General features: G+C 42.3%; 1 protein-coding gene across 9 annotated transcripts in view; it reads left to right on the top strand.

The window, feature by feature from the left end:
• Positions 1–25,459, top strand: part of LOC140714956 (fas-binding factor 1 homolog) — a 156,804-nt gene that overhangs the window by 80,196 nt on the left and 51,149 nt on the right. For all 9 annotated transcript variants that reach the window (XR_012096038.1, XR_012096037.1, XM_073026650.1 and 6 more), the window contains 6 exons: positions 1,783–1,950; positions 3,260–3,360; positions 5,298–5,504; positions 8,227–8,334; positions 16,608–16,747; positions 17,989–18,107. Coding sequence is in view for 7 of the 9 variants with exons in the window: in XM_073026650.1 (XP_072882751.1) it covers positions 1,783–1,950; positions 3,260–3,360; positions 5,298–5,504; positions 8,227–8,334; positions 16,608–16,747; positions 17,989–18,107 (843 nt within the window). In the remaining 2 variants the exon portion in view is untranslated. The remainder of the gene's footprint in view (positions 1–1,782; positions 1,951–3,259; positions 3,361–5,297; positions 5,505–8,226; positions 8,335–16,607; positions 16,748–17,988; positions 18,108–25,459) is intronic.

Below are 25,459 nucleotides of genomic sequence, written 5' to 3'. Positions count from 1 at the left end.
CTAGAAGCTCTAACAAAGGAGTATTCAATGCACTAATCCATCCATGTTCAATATCAGTCTGCTCTACTAACTTCTCACCTATTTCATATTCAACAACCTTATCTCCATAGTAATTTGTGGTACAAATTCCACACGTTTACCACACTCTTAGAAGAAAGGATTTCTCATCTCAGTTCTAAACTTCTTACCCTATAACTTGAGAGTTGTGACTTCTTGTTCTGGATATTCTAGCCAGACTAATCTTCATATAATCAAGCCTACCATTCGAGGAATCAATCCACAGTTAGAGAAATTACATGGAAGTTAATATTTCTGCGAAGGAGATGTTTGAAAAGCTAACAGGAATTGAGCCCATAGAACGATTGAAACCAAGGACGAAAATTTTTAAATTACGGCTTTACTGAACCAGAAGCCATTGTAGATCAGTGTGCCCTGGTATCATTGGCCTGATCCTCCACTCTTTTGCTCTATAGAGATTCAGCAAGGAGGCAGCCCCTTTGGCCCATTGAGTTCATGCTGACCATTACAATTCATGCCATTTTAGTTGTCCCAAAATTCCCATCTTAATTCATTTTGATTCTCTTCTATACACAGAATTATAAGGAAATTAGTGTGCAGGTGATTGTTACAAAGAAGTTGGGATCATGGAAAGATTGAAATAAGGATGAGAACTTACAAATTAAGGTTGTCATTATGTCATTATGAGCTATATGAATGTTCATCCAGGTGCAGTGCAAACCTTTTTTTTGTGAAAAGATTGTGGGTGAAGTAATTTGTAGCCAGATATTATTTTCAAGTGGTAATTTAGTATAGGCACTTACATTGAGGTGTTTTTCAATAGGTTTCAATAGGTGCATTTAATGTCAGAGAAAAGTATACAATATACATCCTGAAGTTCTTTTTCTTCGCAGACATCCACAAAAACAGAGGAGTGTCGCAAAGAATGAATGACAGTTAAAACATTAGAACCCTAAACCCCTGCTCAACTCCCCCTCCCACGCACAAGTAGCAGCAAGGCACCAACCCCCCCCCCAACTCTCACAAGCAAAAAAGCATCAGCACACTCCACAGAGCACTCAAGCCTACAGCAAAGCATCAATAAAAATACAGACTTGCAGTGCCCCAAAAACTACTCATTCACCCGATAATTCAACGTACCACAGGCCGGCGCTCGCTCGCTCGCTCTCTCTCTCTCTCTCTCTCTCTCTCTCTCTCTCTCTCTCTCTCTCTCTCGCTCTCTCGCTCTCTCGCTCTCTCGCTCTCTCTCTCTCCCTCCCGCTCTCCCTCTCCCTCTCCCTCTCCCGCTCCCTCTCTCTCCCTCACTCTCCCTCTCCCTCCCTCTCTCTCCCTCTCTCCCTCTCTCCCTCTCCCTCTTCTCTCCCTCCCCCCCCAATAAGGGAAAAAGAGGTGCCTCCGTTTCACAGCAAGAGGGAGACATAACAAACAACTTGTTGGGCACACAAACCCAGCCCCTGAGAGCGGGTCCCATTCCCATAAAGAACCAAAGTCAGAGTGTAACTCCAGGTCAGGGTTTCAAAAGAACCTTGAAAAGGAGAAAAAAGCGATATTAAAGATAGAAATAAAACTGTTTCCGAAGATGCAAGCAAAAGAGTCGCCATTTAGTGCCATCTTAACTTTGCCCCGCCTTTAAGAATAGTTTTTTGGTGTATATTTAGGTTTTATGGTAAAAGGGTAGTACAGCAAGTATTATTTAAAAGTCATTCTTTGAAAATGTAGATTAACGTGCTACAGTTTAACTTCATGGAATATTGTCTTTCTCAGCTGCTTCAGTCAAAGTCTGAGAGACGAGGTTCAGATGTGGATAGGCCCGATGCTGTGGAACTGAAGAATAGACAGACAAACATGCAGAAGAAGCTGAAGAATGAGGAAACTGAACAGCAAGCAACCCTGAAGGCTGCTGAGATCAAAATCGTTGAGTTGGAGAGTAAGGTATCTGAGAGCCTCAGGGCAAGCATTGCAGGGAGTGACTTAGCAGATTCTGTACAGTGCATGGATGGGAAAAAAAAGAAGACGGCAAAAGGATATAAGCAGCCTGAATGGAGGATGTGAAGGATGGAGTTTATCATAGGGAAGTGTGACATATTCACATTGGACTGGGGGAAAATAAATTAGAATATTTTCTTAATGTAAACTAGGAGCTTTGGAGGACAGACAGACAGACATACTTTATTGATCCCGAGGGAAATTGGGTTTCATTGTTTCATGCAGGAGCAGAAGGAGTTAAGTTTTCAGATACACTTCAATGAACACTGGTACAAAAAAATACCAAAAGAGCTACATGGAGTGGTGGCCTATACTTTAAGAAGTCTAGAATGTAAAACTGACAAGCAATGCTTTTGTTGTGTAGAGCCTTGACCAGATCCCCTTTGGAGGATCCTTTCTGGGTACTGCACATCAGGAAAGAAATAGTGGCTCTTGAGGAGTTATGACACACATTCACATGTATTAATGTCAGCACAGATTACATTTATTTTTGAATTTAATTTATCTTAGATTTATGAATGATTTTTATTCTCTTTTGTTCAGAACATTGAAGGGTGGAGTAATTACAAGTTTGAAGAGATTGTGAGGGAACTTTGTTTCTTTCTTAAATCTAGAATTTAGGACTGTGGTGAAAATATTAACCCTTTGAAATCCTCCATCCTCCAAAGGCTGTGAATGTTTAATCACTGAGTATACGCAAGACTGAAACTGATAGATGTTTGGACACTGAAAGAATCAAGTGATAAAAGATTGGGTGGGAATATGTTTCCTTTACTGTAAAACCAACTGTGATTTTCCTGAAGTACAAATAATACAGAAGTCATTTGAGACTGAGGTTTTGACTGAGTATTCATGCATGAGAAATTGAAATTGAAATTTCAATTAATTTGCGTGAGTACAAAGTGATTTCTGTTCAACTACAAGTATAAAAGGTTCATGAGGAGAAACGCTGAAGACAGATTCTTGCCCAAATTCACAACAGAAATTGGCCAGACCTGTCTGTCTCTGTTATGATCATGAGTTAACCCTGTTACAAATTCTAAAACCAATACTTAACATACAGTGTACATAGTAAGCAGAAGCATATTTGAGTGTCACCAGGAAAAAAATAAAACAGGTCTAAATCTTTTACATGGAAAGTAGTGAAAGGGAGAGCTATTTCTCTTTCAATGTTTAGGTTTTTAACGAATTGTATTTTTTTTTGATAACATTGCAATAAAGACTTCTCATAAATTTCAATATGTGTCTACATAAGGTGAGAAAGCTGGAGCTGGAGCGAGAACAGCAAAGGAGTCTGTTGGAGAGCCTGCAGCAGCAACATAAGGATGATCTAGACCTGATAGAAGATGCACATAGGTGAGAAGGAAAATGCAGAGTAGGCAAAGCTTTATCCGGTTGAAGGCTCTGAGGCAAGGATCACAGTATTTATGGTAAAGAAACTCCAGATCAATAATGGGCAAAATATTCTGTTCATATATAAACTGGACGAGTTAGTCTTGTTTTTTTTTCTTTTGAATTGGACACGTTTAGGCGTACAGTATTGTATCTAATGTTTGTGAAAACTAGAAGGAGGGAGGCTATTGTAGTTCCCAAATTTTAATGTATCAAAATGAACATATATGCATAGAAATATGCTTCAAGGTACTATTAACATGTAATATTTGATTATTGGATAGGAAAGAATATATAAGAGAAACACATGACTTCAGGAAAAAGAGGAAGTGTCTTGCTGCTTGATTATTTTAATGAATCGCCAGATGTGATTGAGTGTAGCAATTAGGTGAACAAATCTGACATGAGAGTCTTTCTTTAAAGTTCAAAGCGTCTGATATATGTGACAGTACATGTGAAAAAACATTGCAAAAGGTGGAGAATGAAACCGGATATTCTAGTGCATACATTTTCAAAACTATACATATAATACTCTTAAGCTACATCTAATAAATAAGAAATGAAGATCATTGCTTTTAAGGCAAAATCCTTTTTATTTCAAGCCTCATGGTCAGGGCTTGGTTAGAATAATTTGCCCACTGTTGGACTGGTAATGCTCAGTCATTAGAAGGATGCCATTAGGATGACTTTCCAACTTAAAGCTTTTTGTTTTCAAAATTGGCTAAAATAGCTTGAATTTTACACTTTAAACAAAGTGGAGAGATCTGATCAAAGTTTATAAAAAGATGGGAGCAGATAATGTTCTGGTTGCATTCTGGATTACAATGGAATGACCTGGAGGACCAGTTATAACTAAGATATCAAGATATACTTTGTTTCCCAGAGCTTAGTGGGTTTCTAGAACATAGTGGATGCCGAGTCAGGGAATTGCTTCATGTGAGAGCTGGACTTGTTTTTCCGGCTGTGGTCGTCAGGATTAGGGTGATCTCCCGGACTAGTTTTAATCACTTAGAGAGGAATACTTAAGGGTTTTATTTCTGTTTTTTTCTTTTTCTCTCTCAAAGGCAACCAAGTAACTGCCATTTATTTAGTGAATTCATTGTATTAAACTGACAAGACATTTTATAATATATCAAACAACAAAACTGGATTTCGGAGTATGATCAAAAGCACAACCAACAAATTTATTCTAAGAAGCATCTTAAAGGCAGATTTATAGGTTGAGTCAAGAGAAAAATATTCCACAGCTTAGAGCCATGACATCTGAATGCATTGCTTCCAGTGCAGACCAAATGGATTTCAAAATAAGAACTATAATTTTAAAGGCCTTGAATGAAGTTTTCTGTATGCTGACTTCCAGGTCAGGCATAGCACAGGTTAGATATCATGTAAAAAATCCTTTGCATTGATCTGTATGACATAATAGGATGGCTGATACACATAAATAAGTATAGCACAATTTTTTCTTACTATGTTTGTGAACACTGATCTTGGAACATTGGTTGAAAAAAAAATTGATGGGTTTTTCCATGTTGAATTAAGGATACTTTTTCACTTTGTGAGCGCATGCATGTTAGAAATTGGATTCAGATTACCTAAACTTTTGATAATGCTATAGAAAATCTAGCTCTTGAAATTCATCTACTTGAAACTTTCTACATGTTACCTAGGTTGAACCTTGCTATTTAAAAGTAAAATGATTTTGAATAAATGATACTTGACCTGTTCAGCTCAGAAGAATCTACTATCAAGCCTGATCTTTTCCTTACCAAGTGGAAAACAACCCTCCTGTTCAGGGTGTGAATATTGCCTCATTTTTCCTGTTATTGAAAATCCAGGTGTTATAAGCTGGAGTGTAAGAGATTTGATTCACCATTTCTTCCCGTCTCCCTCCCTTCCAGGAATCGTTTGAAGATAATTGAGTTATCATATCAGCAACAGGTGGCTAGACTGCAAGATGAGAATCGGGAACTCTCTGAGCAGCACGTGGCACGGCAACAGTGCCTGGATCGAGAGAGATCAGAACTGGTTGCACAGTACCAGCGCAAACTGAGCGAATTTGAGGAAGAAAAAGCCAAGGAGAGGGAGCGGCTCAGAGAACTACAGCGGTGAGAGGAAGGCATTTAGTATGGACAAGCTGTTCTTGGTCTTGCCATTTTTAACAAATATGACTTTATCTTTTGCCAAGAACTTTCTCTTCCATTTCCAGAGGTCATTGATTCTTGACTGCATTGGATTAGGGTTTAAGTTACAATTTTTCTTGTAATTTAACTTTCTTTATGCTTGCTTATACATATGTTTGTATAATCACGTGTAGGTCTGGAAACGTATAGTGAGTTCAGAAGTAATTTGTAGTATAATTGGTGCTCTATAAGTTATAGTTTTGTTGTTTGTAGCCTGAGTCATGCAAACTGTCTCAGAGCTGTTCCTATCAAGAAATTCTCGTGTTGATTTAGATTGAGCTTATTTTCAGTGTAAGGTGTCCACGGCTTTATTCTTAGTCTTTTCTTTGTCTTCTTCCTTTCGTTCTTACTTAAGTCTCTTAAAAGACCCTATCGTATCTGCCTCCACCACCGTTGCAGGCAGCCCATTCCACGCACACCACTCTCTGCATAAAATAACTTAACCCTGACATCTCCTCTGTACCTACTCCCCAGCACCTTAAACCTGTGTCCTCTTGTGGCAGCCATTTCCGCCCTGGGAAAAAGCCTCTGCCTATCCACATGATCAATGCCTCTCATCGTCTTATACACCTCTATCAGGTCACCTCTCATCCTCCATTGCTCCAGGGAGAAAAGGTCGAATTCACTCAACCTGTTTTTATAAGGCATGCTCCCCAATCCAGGCAACATCCTTGTAAATCTCCTCTGCACCCTTTCTATGGTTTCCACATCCTTCCTGTAGTGAGGCGACCAGAACTGTGCACAGTACTCCAAGTGGGGTCTGGCCAGGGTCCTATATAGCTGCAACATTACCTATCGGCTCCTAAATTCAACTCCACGATTGATGAAGGTCAATACACCGTATGCCTTCTTAACCGCAGAGTCAACCTGCGCAGTCCTGTGGACTTGGACCCCAAGATCCCTCTGATCTTCCACACTGCCAAGAGTCTTACCATTAATACTATATTCTGCCATTATATTTGACCTACCAAAATGAACCACTTCACACTTATGTGGGTTAAACTCTATCTGCCACTTCTCTGCATCCTATCAATGTCCCACTGTAACCTCTGACAGCCCTCCACACTATCCAAAACACCCCCAATCTTTGTGTCATCAGCAAACTTACTAACCCATCCCTCCACTTCTTCATCCAGGTCATTTATAAAAATCATGAAAAGTAAGGGTCCTAGAACAGATTCCTGAGTCACACCACTGGTCACTGACCTCCATGCAGAATATGACCCGTCTACAACCACTCTTTGCCTTCTGTGGGCAAGCCAGTTCTGGATCCACAAAGCAATATTCCCTTGGATCCCACGCCTCCTTACTTTCTCAATAAGCCTTGCATGGGGTATCTTATCAAATGCATTACTGAAATCCATATACACTACATCTACTGCTCTTCCTTCATCACATTCTCAAAAAATTCAATCAGGCTCGTAGGGCATGACCTGCCCTTTACAAAGCCATGCTGACTATTCCTAATCATATTATACCTCTCCAAATGTTCATCAATCCTGCCTCTCAGGATCTTCTCCATCAACTTACCAACCACTGAAGTAAGAATCACCGGTCTATAAATTCCTGAGCTATCTCTACTCCCTTTCTTGAATAAGGGAACAACATCCGCAACCCTCCAATCCTCCGGAACCTCTCCCATCCCCATTGATGATGCAAAGATCATTGCCAGAGGCTCAGCAATCTCCTCCCTCGCCTCCCATGGTAGCCTGGGGTACATCTCATCCAGTCCCGATGACTTATCCAACTTGATGCTTTCCAAAAGCTCCAGCACATCCTCTTTCTTAATGCTCAAGCTTTTCAGTCCGCTGCAAGTCATCACTATAATCACTAAGATCCTTTGCCATAGTGAATACTGAAGTAAAGTATTCACTAAGTACTTCTGCTGTTTCCTCCAGTTCCGTACATACTTTTCCGACTGTCACACTTGATAGGTGCTATTCTTTCATGTCTTATCCTCTTGCTCTTCACATACTCGTAGAATGCCTTGGAGTTTTCCTTAATCCTGCCCACCAAAGCCTTCTCATGGCCCCTTCTGGCTCTCCTAATTTCCTTCTTAAGCTCCTTCCTGTTATAATCTTCTAGATCTCTAACATTACCTAGCTCTCTGAACCTTTTGTAAGCTTTTCGTCTTATTTCGACTATATTTATTGCAGCCTTTGTACACTACGGTTCCTGTACCCTACCATAACTTCCCTTTCTCATTAGAACGTACCTATGCAGAACACCACACAAATATCCCCTGAACATTTGCCACATTTCTTCCGTACCTTTCCCTGAGAACATCTGTTCCCAGTTGAAGCTTCCAAGTTCCTGCCTGATAGCCTCATAATTCCCCTTACTTCAATTAAACTCTTTTCTAACTATCGTCAGTGTTCTGTGTTTTATGTTCTAATTGTTAGGAGCCATTTGACAGTAGCGCATCGCAACTGTTTCTATCTTCCTCCATCACATGCATGTACATTCATCGGAAGTTATCTAGCTTTTAGTTACAATTAGTCATCTTCAGAGAAATGAAGATTGAACGAGATCTAGTGGGACATAAAGACAGCTTTAGGTGTCTTATAACAGTAAAATGGGCATGATAAATATAAAACCAAAATAATTTTACTTATGAACTTGACACTTGCCTGCCTCTAATTTGCAGACAGTCAATTGCAGAAATGCAAAGACAACATGAAGAGCAGTTACAGCACATACAGCAACTGAAGGAGCAGGAGATCGATGCTGTCACCAGTGCATCCTCACATACAAGGTATAATCTGTGTAATTAATGTACAACTTGGTGCAGCTCCAGGTGCCAGTAGTAGTCATGTGATGAGGGCAACAAAGGGCAGATTTTTCTCTAATAATTCTCAAATTATGCCTTTTGCCCATCTTTAAATTGAATGTTTTCATCTTTGTTTGTAAAATGCATTCAAAGTAAGAACTGAAGAATATGCTGTAATATTTGCCTTGAATAATGAGACAGTAAATTCAAAACAAAGGATTCTTTAGGGAAAAATGATAACAATATGATAAAAGTTCACAGTGAGTTGTGATGGAGTTGTCTGTGAACTTGAATCTGGCATTGGAGCTGTGCTTAGCTTCACAGTCGTAAGTATAAAGTGAGTAGAGCAGGGGGCTATCAGAGTCAGACTCAGGTTTATTACCACTGGCATGTGTTGTGAAATCTGTTAACTTAGCAGCAGCAGTTCAATGCAATACAGAATATAGAAGAAGAAGAAGAAAATAAATAAATAATTTACAGAGTCTGTATATTGACTAGATTAAAAATTGTGCAAAAAGATATAATATATATTTTAAAAAGTGAGGTAGTGTTCACAGGTTCAATGTCCATTTCGGAGTCGGATGACAGAGGAGAAGAAGCTGTTCCTGATTTGCTGAGTGTGTGCCTTCAGGCTTCAGCCTTTCCGAGACACTGCTCCTTGAAGATGTCCTGGGTACTGTGTAGGCTGGTAACCAAGATGAAGCTGACTAAATTTACAATCCTCTGTAGCTTCTTCCAGTCCCGTTCAGTAGCCCTCCCCCCCCCTCCAATACCAGATAGTAATGTGGGCTGTCAAAATGCTTTCCATGGTACATCTACCAAAGTTTTTGAGTGTTTTTGTTGACATTTCAAATCTCTTCAAACTCCTTATGAAGTATAGTCACTGTCTTGGCTACGAGTCCTTTTACAGAGAGGAGGTGCAGTGGCTAACGGACTGGTGCAGAGCCAACAACCTGTCTCTTAATGTGAACAAAACAAAAGAGATGGTTGCTGACTTCAGGAGGGCACGGAGCGACCACTCCCCACTGAACATCGACAGCTCCTCGGTAGAGATCGTAAAGAGCACCAAATTTCTTGGTGTTCACCTGACGGAGAATTTCACCTGGTCCCTCAACACCAGCTCCATAGCAAAGAAAGCCCAGCAGCGTCTCTACTTTCTGCGAAGGCTGAGGAAAGTCCATCTCCCAACCCCCATCCTCATCACATTCTACAGGGGTTGTATTGAGAGCATCCTGAGCAGCTGCATCACTGCCTGGTTCGGAAATTGCACCATTTCGGATCGCAAGACCCTGCAACGGATAGTGAGGTCAGCTGAGAAGGTAATCAGAGTCTCTCTTCCTGCCATCATGGACATTTACACTACACGCTGCATCCACAAAGGAAACAGCATTATGAAGGACCCCATGCACCCCTCATACAATCTCTTCTCCCTCCTGCCGCCTGGGAAAAGGCTCCAAAGCATTCGGGCTCTCATGACCAGACTATGTAACAATTTCTTCCCCCAAGTTATCGGACTCCTCAATACCCGAAGCCTGAACTGACACCTTGCCCTACTGTCCTGTTTATTATTTGTTGTAATACCTGTACTGTTTTTGTGCACTTTATGCAGTCCAGTGTAGGTCTGTAGTCTAGTGTAGCTTTCTCTGTGTTGTTTTTTTTTTATTACGTAGTTCAGTCTAGTTTTTTGTACTGTGTCATGAAAAATGTCTCATTTTTACTATGCACTGTACCAGCAGTTATGGTCGAAATGACAATAAAAGTTGACTTGACGACTTAACTTATAGCTGTATCGATATGTTGGGTCTAGGTTAGATCCTCAGAGATCTTGACACCCAGGAACTTGAAACTGCTCACTCTCTCCACTTTTGATCCCTCTATAAGGACTGGTATGTGTTCCTTCGTCTTACACTTCAGTCTGCTGCGACGCCACTCCACTAGTTGGTATATGTTGCTCCTTTACGCCCTCTCATTTCCATCTGAGATTCTACCAACAATGGTTGTATCATCAGCAAATTTATAGATGGTATTTGAGCTATGCCTAGCCATAGTCATGGATATATAGAGAGTAGGGCAGTGGGCTAAGCACACACCCCCCAAGGTGCACCAGTGTTGATCATCAGCAAGGAGGAGATACTATCACCAATCCACGCAGATTGTGGTCTTCTGGATGGGAAGACGAGGATCCAACTGCAGAGGGGGGTACGGAGGCCCAGGTTCCTGGAACTTCTCAATCAGGATTGTGGGAATGATGGTGTTAAATGTTGAGCTATAGTTTTTTAAAAACATCTCTTTATTGTTTTTACGGAATAACAAGAAAAAAACCCAATATATATCATTCATAAGTTGAAAATATAACAACGTTGAAGAAAAAAAAATTGGAAAACAAAAGAGAAAAAATATAATCAAAAAAAAGATGCAGCCATCCCACCGTGAAGAAAAAAAGCAGTCAATTCAGTTCATTACTTTCATCATCTTCAACGTTATTCTCCAGGAACTTGTAGAAAATGTTCCATATTTCTCGAAATTTGTCAAGTTTGCTTTTTGTAATGTAGCTTATCTTTTCCAGAGCAAGATAAGAAGTCATTCCTTTCAACCATTGTGAGAGTCCACTGGTTGATGGTTTCTTCCATGAATAGGCTATGCAGTGTTTAGCTTCCAAAAAACAAATATTAAGCAGAGACCTTACATTTTTGGAGGTTACAAAGTCATTTGGATAAATATTTAGAATACATAATTTAGGATTGAGGGGCACCTTTTTCCCAATAATCTGACTAATCAAATCCAGCACCTTCTTCCAGAAACAGATTATCCGGGGGCACTCCCACATACAATGAAACAAAGACCCCTTTTGATGGTTACATTTAATGCAAGTGTCTGGAATGTTGGGGTTAAAATGATGCAATCTGACTGGAGTAATGTACTGTCTGGTTATCCTTTTATATTGTAATAATTTAGAATGAGTGTTCACTGATTGGGTTTGAGCTAAGGAACAAGCTTCTGACCATTCTTTTTGAGATAGATTGTCATTCAAATCAATTCTCCATGCTTGAGGTATGTTGTATGATGACTCTTTGCATTTGCTTGCAAATAAATTGTATAGTACAGAAACATGTCCCCCAGCTTCAGATAAGTTCGGAGTGATGTCTTCTAGGGTAGACAAAGGAGGGAATTTCAAGCTGTTGCCATGCCTGAACGTAATAAAACTTCGCAACTGAAGGTATTTAAAAAAGTGTTTTGTTGGAATTCCATATGTGGCCTTGAGTTCTTCAAATGACATAAATGTATCGCCCTTATAAAGATCAGACACCTTTACTATGCCTGGGGTCGACCAAGTTTTAAAACCAGGGTCTGCTCTGCCGGGCCTAAAGCCATCATTACCAAAGATGGGGGTAAACTGGGATAACTGTGATGTCTCTCCCAAATATGCAACAGCATCATGCCAGATCATCATTGTATTTTTTAAAAAAGGATTTTTAGTTTGTTTAATCAGTTTTTTCTTATCTGCTGAATACAAATAAAGATCTAGAGGGATATTGATCGACTGGGATTCCATTGAGACCCAAGTAGGGGAGTGATCCTTAACAAAGTAGAACATTCTTGCTCTAATTTGGACCGCCCGAAAATACCATATAAGATTTGGTAGCTGTAGGCCGCCTCTATCATACGGCAAATATAATAGGGAAAGCCTGAGTCTTGGACATCTATTATTCCAGATAAAGTTAGAAAAAACTTTCTTTAATAAATAAAAGAAAGATGATGGAGGAGAAAGTGAGATAGATTGAAAAAGGTACAAGAACTTCGGTAAAATTGACATTTTTAGAATATTTATGCGTCGAATCAGAGATATAGGCAATTTTGACCATCTGTTTATAAGTTGAATAACTGAGTCTGTGAGAGGATTATAATTAGTTGGGATAATTTCATCAATAGTAGGAGTGATTTTAACACCCAAATAAGTAAAACCCTGTACTGACACCATGAATGGAGTTTGAAATGAGGGATTGAGTCTCTCATCTTTATCCATGAACAATATTACAGATTTATTGTTGTTTATTTTGTAGCCTGCAAAAGTACCAAAGTACTTATCAGGTCAGTTAAGGCAGGTAATGTTTGTTTCAAGTTAGAACAAAACAAAATTACGTCATCCGCATACAGGGCTATGCGATGTTCTATATCTCCTATAGTTATTCCTCCTATTGTAGCCTCTTTTCGAATTGCCATAGCAAGCAGCTCAATGGCCAGGATAAACAGAAGGGGAGATAGGGGATAGCCCTGTCTTGTTCCCCTTTGGAGTTTGAAAGGTGCCATGTTGAGCTATAGTTGATGAACTATAGGCTATGCACACAGACTTGTGGTGCACCAATGCTGAAGGGAATTGTGGAGGAGATGTTGTTGCTAAACCGAACTGACTGGGATTTGCAGGTGAAGAAATTTAGGATTCAGTTGTACGAGGAGGTATTGAGGCCAAAGTCCTGGAGCTTATTGATTAGTTTTGAGGGGATGATGGTATTGAATGCCGAAAGCAAAATCATGTTTATGAAAGGAAATTATGTGTTATAAGTGTATTCAAAGCTGCCTTAGGAAGACTGCAGCAGAGTTACTAAGGAGGAAATGTGGATGAGGTAAATTTAAATCTCCAAAAAGACATTTAATAGGATTCCATATAAAACATTGTTTTGGAAGGTAAGGATTCATGAGGTTGGTAGTAAGTGCATAACCATGGAAATTGACATAACAGGCTGTAATTAGCCCCAAGGATTAGTACGCAGACATCAGATATTTACAAGCTATATTTATAACTTTGGACGAAGGCACTGATTGTAATTACCCAAGTTTACTAAAGATACAGGGTAAATAGTAATAATAGTTGTGAGGGGGATGAAGAGAGGATGCAAATAACACTCTGGATTTCCAGATGAGACACTAGATTGCAGCAAGACTTTAAAGCCTTTAGGAGTGTGGAGTTTGTGGTTGGTAGCAAAAGAAAAGGTACCAGGAACAACATTGAAGAGAATTGCACAGAAAAATCAAGTGACTGATAAAGAATAGAATTTTATTCTGATATTTGGTGCTCCAAGACACTGCTGCAGGGACATCTCTGGTGTTCCATAGCTGTGATGATAAGAAGCTAGTTGACCAACCTTTCATTTAAAAGAATTGCAATAGATAGAAAGAACACAGCATCATTTTAAATTAACATTCATCGTCATTGGATAGTGGACTACTTGACAGATAGACCTCAGTATGTGCGGTTGGGAGACTGTAGGTCTGACACGGTGGTCAGCAGCACAGGAGCGCCGCAGGGAACCGTACTCTCTCCGGTCCTGTTCACCCTGTACACATCAGACTTCCAATATAACTCGGAGTCCTGCCATGTGCAGAAGTTCGCTGATGACACGGCCATAGTGGGGTGTGTCAGGAATGGACAGGAGGAGGAGTATAGGAAACTGATACAGGACTTTGTGATATGGTGCAACTCAAACTACCTGCGTCTCAATATCACCAAGACCAAGGAGATGGTGGTGGACTTTAGGAGGACCAAGGAGATGGTGGTGGACTTTAGGAGATCTAGGCCTCATATGGAGCCAGTGATCATTAATGGAGAATGTGTGGAGCAGGTTAAGACCTACAAGTATCTGGGAGTACAGTTAGACGAGAAGCTAGACTGGACTGCCAACACAGATGCCTTGTGCAGGAAGGCACACAGTCGACTGTACTTCCTTAGAAGGTTGGCGTCATTCAATGTCTGTAGTGAGATGCTGAAGATGTTCTATAGGTCATTTGTGGAGAGCGCCCTCTTCTTTGTGGTGGCGTGTTGGGGAGGAAGCATTAAGAAGAGGGACGCCTCACGTCTTAATAAGCTGGTAAGGAAGGCAGGCTCTGTCGTGGGCAAAGTACTGGAGAGTTTAACATCGGTAGCTGAGCGAAGGGCGCTGAGTAGGCTACGGTCAATTATGGAAAACTCTGAACATCCTCTACATAGCACCATCCAGAGACAGAGAAGCAGTTTCAGCGACAGGTTACTATCGATGCAATGCTCCTCAGACAGGATGAAGAGGTCAATACTCCCCAATGCCATTAGGCTTTACAATTCAACCGCCAGGACTTAAGAACTTTTTAAAAGCTATTGTTAATGCTTTTTGAGATAGTGATTTAGATGCATATCATATTTTTTACTGAGTTAAGTATTGTATGTAGTTAGTTTGCTACAACAAGTGTATGGGACATTGGAAAAAAAAGTTGAATTTTCCCATGGGGATGAATAAAGTATCTATCTATCTATCTATTATTACTGCACAATGCATGCAAGCTAACAACCTTATGAGCAGTTGGCACTAAGTGAGCAGTGAGCTCCATTATACTCAGTTAAGTGTAAATCCTAGTCGTCATACACAAAATGTTGGAGGAACTCAGCAGTCAGACAGCATCTATGGAAATGAATAAGCAGTGAGTTTTGGGCCATGACCCTTCCTTAGAATTCATTTGGTTTGGAGTTGTATCAGGAATGCTGTAACATTCTGGGCAGTAAGCTCACAATTTCACTTAGACTCTATCCTCATATGATGGAGGCAACATTTTGACATAAAGAGAAGTAAAAATGTGGCAATGCTCTTGGAAGAGTGTGTCCATTGACACTTCATTTATCATACTATTATTGAAAAGCAGAAGAAAAGAACTTCATAAAATCTCAGCATTCCAATGCCATCCTGCATACACTGATTCACTCTGTTGTACGCACAAAGGAGAAGGTGGTTGCAGGTGCTTGCTTGCTGTGCTAGAATTGCTGAACTCCAATTGTCTTGAAATTATAATGTGAAGCAGCAATTAAAAAGGAAGCAACGTGCTACATAAAGATTTAGAACCAACCCTGGAATAATATGTTTTCATCTATAGCCTGTATTGCTGGCATACTATTAAAATGTTTATGAAGGAGAAGATTTTACTGTTTACATTTGGAATAAATTAACTTCTGTAAAGCTGAAGGTTGAGAGGAAAGCTCCTCTGATAGGCTTGATGATTCTCCTTTGTAATTTTTTAAGGAGGCAAGACATTTTTTAAAATTACTTTCTATATTGGACCATAAGGGAATCATCTTAATACTTAGCAATGCTCAGGGGCCAAATGTTTAGTCTCTTCCCTTATAAATTAGAATCAAAATCAGGTTTAATATCACTGACATATGTTGTGAAGTCTATTGTTACGCAGCAGCAGTACATTGCAATACATTATAATAAAACTAGAAATTACAATAAGAAATAGATTTTTAAAAATTAACTTAAATAGTAGTGCAAAAAGTAGTCCCTTTGTACTGGTCCTCCATACCAGATAGTGATACAACCAGTTAATGCCCCCCTGTAGAAACGTGCAAGAATCATACCTTGTCGTCTTAAACTCCTGATGAAATAGAACCGCTATAGTGCCTTCTTTGAAATTGCATCAGTATGGTGGACCAAGGACAGATCTTCACAGATGCTGACACCCAGGAACTTGAAACTGCTCACCCTTTCCACTGCTGATTCCCTGATGACGATTGATATGTGTTCTTTCAACTTTTTACTGATGTTGAATGAAAGGTTGTTGTTGTGAATTGTTTTATTGAGGTAATCAATCTGTTGTGCATATCAGCGTTAGTGCAGTCTGATCCTGTTCCTACCAAATCACCAATCTTGTTTGATGGTGATCAGGTTTCTTGGTTGTATTTTCTTTTCTGCACCCAGTGCTCTGCAACCACTGCTGCACCATAGTGATCAGCAAAATCACTATCACAGATTAAATTTAACTGTCTTCAGCTTTTCAATCTAAATTAATTTCTCGTCATTACATCAGGAGTGAGGTCCTCATGGACATCATATGTATTTCCAGTTTCTGCTGTACACAAAGAGATCATGTATGTAATCAAGAAGGAAGTTTCTGGAATTTAATGGTGGTTTATATTGAGAGCATAGATAATCAGTGAGTTAATTGCAATGGGAATCTAATAAAGGGCATCACATTATTTATATGTGGAATGACAAATATGCAGATCATACAAATGTGTATGACAATGGAAAGGTTTGATTATTGAATAATATTTAGGAGGGAATTCAATGGTGGAATATAATTGAATAATATGAATGGTTTAAAATGTATCATGATAGATTTGATTATAATCTGTAATTTAAGAAGTATTATAAATCGAAAAGTTTGGTAATTTTTAAAGTGTCGATTTAGTATATCCTTGACTTGAGCTTTAATTCTTTGTCCTTCTTGTCCTTTAGATCACTCAATGGTATCATTGAGCAGATGGAAATTTTCTCTGGGAAGCTGAATGATCTTTCCTATAAAGTGGAAAGCACACATCAGAGCACGGCCCATGAGATGGAGATCAATGCACGGTTACGAGATGAGCAGCAGCGAGGTACATGTACATTGGGGAGTGACTATTTATTAATAAGTAAGATTGAATTCTCAAAACTTTACATCTGTGTAGATACTTCTGGCCCCTTTTCTAATCTAATGATCTTTACAGCTATCAATGAGTCGTTATTGATGTAATATAGGCATTATTGCACTCGATTTGTGGACTAGAGGTAAATATTGGCCAGGTATTTGTTGTTCACTTTCAAACAGCTCTGAAATATTCTATATCCATTTAACATGGAAATGACTGAAGTAAAACTGACTGAAACAGGGGAAAAAGGGAGGGAAGTACTGACAAGAAATGTCCTTGAAGATATTGGATAAGTATCTAGGTACAGTGCTGATGCTTACTCCCCCCCCCCCCCCCATACAAAAAGCTTCTGTTTCAACTAAGTCTAGGTTCATGGAAATTTTGATCATTAACAGCTGTGCATACCTTTTGTAATTAGCTACAAATTAGTAAAAGCGATTGATATTTATAACTGTTTATAGAATTCAATGCACAACTTTCAAAACATTGAGGAATGTTTTTCCAAGGGTGCTCACAAAGCAGAGAAATGTCCCACTTGCATGCTGTGACTACATCAACTGTTCTGTTAATGTGCAATAAATTTCAAAAACAGCTTAAATTGAAAGAAGCTTCAATCAACAGTCATCAACCAACTTCACTTCAGTATTTCACGTGCCCTCACTGTTTATAAATATTTCTAACCAATTTTTGGTTCAATCTTCCATGGATTGTTGAAGTTTTACTGCAAATGGAGATCCTTTCATTAAAATCAATTTCTTTACCATTATCAATGTGGTGTTCTCAAGAATGCCAAGATAACATGTTGAAAGAGCTTTACTTTCTAAATGCATTCCAGATGTTAAATTCATTACAGTAGGAAAACTCTTTCAGTCTACTCATCAGAAAATGCATTCAATTATTTTTTTCTAATACTGGTTATGAAAATGAGAAGATCTGCGGATGCTGGAAATCCAAGCAGCACACACAAAATGCTGGAGGATCTCAGCAGGCCAGACAGCACCTATAGAAAAGAGTACAGTCAACTTTTGGGTGATAGGGTGCATATAACTATAGTTTCTAGTCCTACAGAGCTGAATCCAAAATAACATTCCACATAATGATAAACACTTCTTTCATTTAGAACAACAGTACTAGAGACAAGTCAGTCCTGTGTTAGTGAGGATTATGTTACCTGGGAATCTTTTGATTTTTTTTGTTATCTTTTTCAGCTCAGCAGGATAGACTGTTGCACCAGCAGAGAGACCTAGAGGAAGAGAGGGCACGTCTACAAGATGTTATAATTAAGATGGAGATCAGGCTGAATGAACAAACACGACTTCTTGAAAAGGTGTGTTAGATAATTGTTGTAATCTGTGATACGTTACAATGCCTGAAATGTTAATGTATTCCTGATTGTGTTTCTGATTGGAATTGGATTAAATATTTTTCAGACATTCCACTTCATTCCAAATTTTACCCACTTCTTGTTTCTTCATTAAAGGATTATTATTATTATTATCATCTTCACATTGCCATTAAATCATAGGATTGACTGGAGAGTCAGAGACAAGTTTGCTTCAGATAAGTATTCAGATACAATTGTAACTTTAAAGAAAGCAGGAAAAATAAACTTTGGAGAAAATCTGAAAACTTGATTTACTGATGAAAAGAATCTATCGAGTTTAAGATCAAGAATTGAATAAAGAAATGAATGAAAAAGACAAGAATAACTGAAATGGCTCAATATCAGGAATGTAGTAATTTGGGAACTTGTGGAGTTGTATCCAGTTGCCAGATGTGCAAGAGACTGGTGGTATGGAGATGTGGTTGAGGCATTGAGGAAGAAATAATTTACATTGTAATAATTCTAAGTTTTACAATGCTGCAAAGTTGTGCCTGATAATAACCCCACAAACACTCAATTGTCAACGATTAGGTTGGTTGTCTTAGACTGCAGATATGCTCAGTAATTCCTGTACTATATACTTGATTATACTTTAATTAAATTTCATCTATAATTTGATCTGTTAAAACATTCATGTACCTTCATTGTATGACTCCTGTAACACTTAGGGCTAGTGGCTTGTGTTTGTCTAGGGGAAAATCCATCCACCTGCCAAACCATGTCTCCCATTTACGTAGATGTTGTATAATGCACACTGGTACAAGCTTGCACATACAATATCAGACAGCATACAATGTACGTTTTACAGATTACACTTTATAAATCTTAGTGGAACTAGGTAATTAATAATGATACAAAATAAAAAGAAAGAACAGGGCGCCAAAACTTATCAGAGTTCAATCAGTTCATGCACAACCATTGGAGCTCAATCATCAAAGCCTTCTGTCCACCATTCGATCTTCTCCGACCTCCTTGACCTGCCGTCTGGGACCAACTTCGGTGGTCGACCAGAGCATGTCCAGCACATCCTTCCTCTTCGGTTCTCCTCCCGATAAACCCGAGCACTCACTCCAGGTTTCCACACACACACACACACACACACACACACACACACATAGAATAATATTGCTTACATTGGTTATTTCTTCCGTTATCAATAATTATAACCCAAACATTTCAACTAAACAGAGCATTACCTCATCAGTTACATACAAAGAAGCCATTTCATTATAACGCTACAGAGAAGCCATTTTATATATGCAGTTAACAGTTAACATTACAGTAAATAAGCTGAGAACTTTACATTCTCCTGCCACCGAATTAAGTCATGCTCTCATGACGTTCAGATAATTCACCAACCCCTCCTGCAGAACACACAGCCCAATCCATGTGCAGAAAGCAGTGGTATAACTCCTCAAAACAGGGGAGATCACACCCTGTTCCCCAGGTGCTACATAGGCCAACCTATCTGGGGGGTGCCTACTTCTCTGAGACCCTCTTCTAACTCCTCCACCTTGGACAAGACGGGAGGCTCATGGGAACTACAAGGCAAACCCTCCTGTGAGCGGTCACCCAAGCCCCTCTGCACCTCAGAACCCACTATCTCTCACTCGGGTCCCACATCCTCCTCTCTAGCACTCAGTGTTACCTTCAACTTCTCATCACTAACCCCCTTTACCCTGTCTAACCCAGTGGGGAAAGGGCCACGGGTCTCCTCCTCCATCACAGGGGCATCAGTGAACGGCAGCATGTACTAGTCTTCTGAGTCATCATCCTCTGAGTCAGTATCCCTCACAGGGACTGGGCCTGGGCCCCAATCTCCCGGGGTGGGCTCTTCCTCCACCCTGCATGGACGCAGAGTCCTGGTACTAGGCGCAGCCGGCATCTCGGGTTCCCGCTGTACCTGTACATCTCGCCCCAGGGGCAACAGGTGATTCCAACAGAGAATCTTGACAGGCCCCCTCCCATGCTCGGGCCTCACCCGGAGAACTGGTAGATTTGGCATCTGACTCTCTACTACATAGGGCGTGCCCGCCCAGCGATCAGCCAGCTTGTGTTTCCCAGGTAGTCCCAAATTCCTTATGAGGACTCGCTCTCCTGGCAGGAGTTGGGAGAACTTCACCTTCTGGTCTTACCTCTTCTTATTTCCCCAATTCTGCTTGGCGGCTGCCTCCCCAGCCAACTCATAAGTTCTTTGTATTTCTTTCTTCATATCAGATACATACTTCAAGTAGGGCTTCGGCAATACTTCACCCGCATCTGTCCAAAACAGAGCTCAATGAGCAACCTTGCCTCGCGCCCAAACATCAAATAATAGGGCAAGTATCCAGTAGCTTCATTGCATGTACAGTTGTAACAGTGAACCAGATGCCCAATATGTTGACTCCATCGGCTCTTTTTGCTATCTCCAGATTTCCAAGCATGTCTAACAGCGTCCGATTAAACCTCTCCGGCTGGGGATCGCCCTACGGATGATAGGGCATAGTCCTTGATTTCTCAACCCCAACATACCCAGTAGCTCGTAGATGAGCTTACTCTCAAAGTCTCGCCCCTGGTCACTATGTATCCGCCGGGGAAGGCCATAATGCACAAAATACTTCTCCCATAGCACTTTTGCCACTGTAGTCACCCTTTGATCCTTGGTAGGGAACACTGGAGCATACCTGGTGTAGTGGTCTGTGATGACTAAGACATTCACCGTATTGCTGGCACCAGGTTCTATGGCCAGGAAATCCATACACACCAGGTCCAACTTGCTTTGCAACGGAGCAGCCTGCACAGGCAGTGTCTTCCGGTGTATGCAGCGAATGCAGGACTTGCAATACTCTTCCACCTCCGACTTCATTCAGGGACAGTAAAACCAGTCTTTGAGCAATCCATAGGTCTTCTCTACCCCCAAATGTCCAGAATCATTATGCAGGGACTTTCGATACTTCTCAGGCAGGACCAACTGCCAGCACCGAGGTCGGTCCAGGGGTAAATTTACCTGATATAAAACTTGTTTCCTCAACTTCAACCGAGGCCATTCCCTCAATAACGGAGGCACTGAATCATGCTTCGTCTTGTCCGCCCACGCCACGTCCCCCTTTTCCACCGCGCATCAAACAGTGCCAATGTCCAGGTCATCTCGCTGAGCAGCTGCTACTGACCCCGGACTTAGTTCCAGCAACTGCTTAGTCTTCAGTGCAGTCAGGTCACAGTAAACTGGGGGTAGGGCATCATCAGAAGCCCCCAATGGATCCACTGCTCGCTCCAGCCTCTCCTTTTCCTCCGCCTTCATGGTGATAGCAAACTGACGCATGGCTTTCACCTCTGGGGCAGGAACACTCTCTCACTCCTCGTCTGTCTCCTGTACCTCATGCTCCTGTCATGACAAAGCATCCACATTGACATTCCTGCTCCTCGGCTGGTACTTCAGGCTGAAATCATATACCGACAATGCCGCCAACCACCAATGGCCTGTAGCATCCAGTTTCGCCGAAGTCTGGATATAAGTGGGTTGTTGTCCGTCCTCACCTCAAACTTGGCTCCGTAGAGATAGTCACTCAGCTTATCCACCACTGCCCACTTAAACGCCAGGAACTCCAACTTATGGGTGGGATAGTTTCTCTCGGAGGGCGACAAACTCTGGCTGACAAACGCGACAGGTCTCAACCCGGTGCCCTGATCTTGATACAAGACGGCCCCTAATCTCTGCCAGCTGGCGTCAGTGTGTAGTACATAGGGTAATCGGAGGTCCGCAAAGGCCAGCACTGGTGCCTGGATCATCATCTCTTTCAGTGATTTAAAAGCCTCCTCACATTTTGCATCCCACCTCTGTCCAAAGGGCTCCGATGGGTTGAGATATTCTCCAACCTCCCGTTTCCCTTTCCCTTTCTTCCCCAAGGGAGGGTAACCACGCAGAAGCTGGTTCAAGGGGTGACTCACTTTGGTGTAGCCCTTCACGAATCTCCGATAATAACCACAGAACCCCAAGAACGAGCGCAGAGCGCTCACAGTCCGGGGCCTCAGCCACGTAGTCACCGCTTCTATCTTAGCCGGGTCTGTAGCTACTCCATCCTGCAATATTATGTGCCCAACATAGCTAACAGACGTCTTGCAGAACTGGCACTTGTCCAGGGAGAGTTTTAATCCTTCCTCCTTCAGTCAACTTGGCACCTTCAGTAGCCTCGCTTCGTGTTCTTCCAAGGTGGCTCCAAGCACTACCAAATCATCCAAATACACCAACACTTCAAGCAAATTCATATCCCCCACCGTCTTCTCCATGACCCTCTAGAAGGTGGCAGGGACTCCCGATATCCCCGGGGCATCCTTTCGATCTGGAAAAACCCAAGAAGGGCATATAAATGCCGTCTTCTCTTTGTCAACCTCACTCATCGGGATCTGGTAATATCCACTCCTCAAGCCTAGCACACTAAACAACTTCACCACACTCAGACAGGCCAACGTAACTTCGATCCTTGGGACTGTATGCTGGTCAGGGACAGTGCACCGGTTCAAGGTCCTATAGTCCACACACATGCGTACTTTTCCGTTCTTCTTCTGGGCCACTACTATTGGGGAAGCACAGGGGCTTCGGGACTCAGTGATGATTCTAGCTTCCTTCAGCTTGCACAAGTGCTGCTGCACGTCTTCCACATCTGCAGAGGTCAGTCGCCATGACCTCTCTCTAAATGGGGTGTCCTCAGTCACTCGGATGGTATGGCGAGTGCTCTTGGAGCAACCCACATCAATCTCGTCAAGAGAAAAAACATCTTCCAGCTTCGATATCTTCTCCACCAGCCTGCGTTTCCACTTTGGCAGCATAGGAGAGTCCCCAAAGTTAAAGGCGTCAGTGGTCAGCTTTCCTCTTGTTTTCCAATCCTTCCCCCCCTAGTGGGCTTCACGGGCGTTTAGACATTACCGTCACCGGGAACAAATGCAGCAGCGGCATCCCTCTCTTAAAGGTGATTTCTTTTTTCGTAGTGTTCCTGACACTCACAGCTATCCGCCTCGCCTGTACCATCGAGGGCCTCTGCACTTCGGTCCTCACCAGCACCCCAGCTGGAAATTGTGTCTCCCCCTCAAGGTCTTCCACTAAAAGGGCCTCGCAATCCTGGAAATCTGGGAGTTCCCATCACTCTCGCTACTTCCCCAGGCCTTATTATCACAGGCTTCGACTGGGTGCACCACGCTGTCCCTGGTTTACATTCCGTCTCCGGCCCAGGGCGGCGCCACACTTCCTCAAAAGCAGCATGAAACGCTGGGTGCATGGCCCGGGTCTCCAAACAGTTCTCACTCGCCCTCTCCTGGCAGGCCCCCATGAGCCTCCGCACCACAGGGGTGTTGGTCCCCACCAGAATTGAAGCACCCCCCTCCTCAACCGGGTCCAGACAAACCAGCACTAATGTCTCCAAAACTTAGGACACTCCCACATCGGCTTCTGAAAACTCTAGTTTCACTGACAAATACCCGTCATACGGATAATCCCTAGCACTGACGCCCCAAATCTCCAGTGCATGGAATTGGGTCAATGGCAAATGCTTTAAGTACTGGTTGTAAAACGAGCAGTATAGTAGCATGACCTGCAACCTGGTGTCAAGTATGGCTTTAGCATAGATTCCCTCTATCTGTAGCAACTCGCTAGAGCAGGGTCCCACTAATCCTTCCGAATTCAAGTCTTTTGATTTCGGGGGTTCCTTGGTACATTGCTGGGAACATGTTCTCCTAGAGACACCAGGCCGTTCCCTCACTAGGTTTCCTCTAAGTTTCCCGACACCTGTCCCTTCTTGGATACCTGGGGACTTGCCCTCCTAGAGGCTTCCGTCTGCTCACATTCCCGCCGGAAGTGGCCCTCCTCCCCGCAGTTATAGCACACCCCCTGCAGTCTCTCCAGAAGTGCCCCTCTTTCCCACAGTTATAGCACACGCTACCAGCTCTTCTCACAGACCTCCCGCCACTCGCAGCATCCTGTGCTGTATGTCCTCTGGGGGGGCAAAGCCCTCCCTTCTGACCCCTCAGTCCTCAACTCGGCCACCACCTCCTTTATCAGTTGCCAGGTGGAGCCGGCTCCTCTCCTGTCCCCACTGGGGGCTACAACTGAGGATCTCATCCTGCTGACAGAGTCCTCCCGCGGCCTGAACGCGCGCTCATCCCCCCCTCACATCTCTGATCAATTGAATGAATGTCGGAGGAGGGCGCATTTTATAAGACTGCTGGAGACTCCAAGCAATTATGTCCTTGACCTGGGCACCTGATCCATCCTCGACTGATCCACCTGTTCAGTCTGAATGATCCCCAAGTGCTGCAGCCCACTAAGCCGTCTCTCTAGCCGAAAAAGGTACGCAGAGAGCTTCTCACCCTCCTCCTGACACATGTTTTGAAACTCCCTGAGGAGCTCCCAGGAGCTCCCGGTCAACCCAAAAGCACTTTCGAAGGCCTCCATATCGTCCTTAAGAGTGGCCAAAGGCCAGTTAACCTTCACGCCTCGCACTACCCCAGCTGCCACTCCTGGCAAACTTTCAACCAATCTCTGTCACTTTTCCTCATCCAAGCACTGCCACTCACTTAACAACTATGACATTTGCTCTACTTATGTCTCATAATCCTCTTCATCCTCGGGAGTGGGCGTTATCCCCGAGAAAACTCTTATCTTCCGGCTATCCTCTTATCCTCTGTCCTTCTCGCTAAGGAGGTAAGTGCAGAGGCCAACTCAGAACTCTTGCCTTTCACTGGGGAATGGGAACAGACCAACTTTTCCAAATCTGACCACTCCTTCCCTTCATCCTTCAGCACCGAAAGAATCTGTTCCCTAAGATCTCCTCCCTCCTCTGCAGGCAACCCTGCTCGCTGAGCTTTGGCCCCTCCCTCCCTGACACTCTGCAGGTGCCATAGCCCCGCCTCCCCAGGGATGTCAATCTCCTCTGGCAACTCCGCCCCGTTATGTCCTCACTTGTCTGCACTAGCACCATATCTGTACCTGCCTCCGAAGTAACACTTCATCCGGTACGCTAGTCTCCACCACCCTCAACACACACGCATTCCTCTCTGCCACCTTCGCAGCTGCACACCAATGCTGAAAAGCAGCTGCCACCATCCCAACTGTGATTTATTTAAGCAGAGTGGTCACACAGCATCCACAGAATTCTATCTGGGACGATCCCCCACAAATGTAACACTTAGGGCTAGCAGCTTGTGTTTGTCTAGGGGAAAATCCACCCACCTGCCAAACCGTGTCTCCTGTTTGTGTAGATGCTGTGTAATGCACACTGGTACAAGCTCACACCTACAATATCAGACAGCACACAATGTATGTT

This window comes from Hemitrygon akajei, chromosome 22 (genome assembly GCF_048418815.1).
Source record: "Hemitrygon akajei chromosome 22, sHemAka1.3, whole genome shotgun sequence".
NCBI classification, from domain to species: Eukaryota; Metazoa; Chordata; class Chondrichthyes; order Myliobatiformes; family Dasyatidae; genus Hemitrygon; species Hemitrygon akajei.
This window is presented reverse-complemented; position numbering and strand designations above follow the sequence as displayed.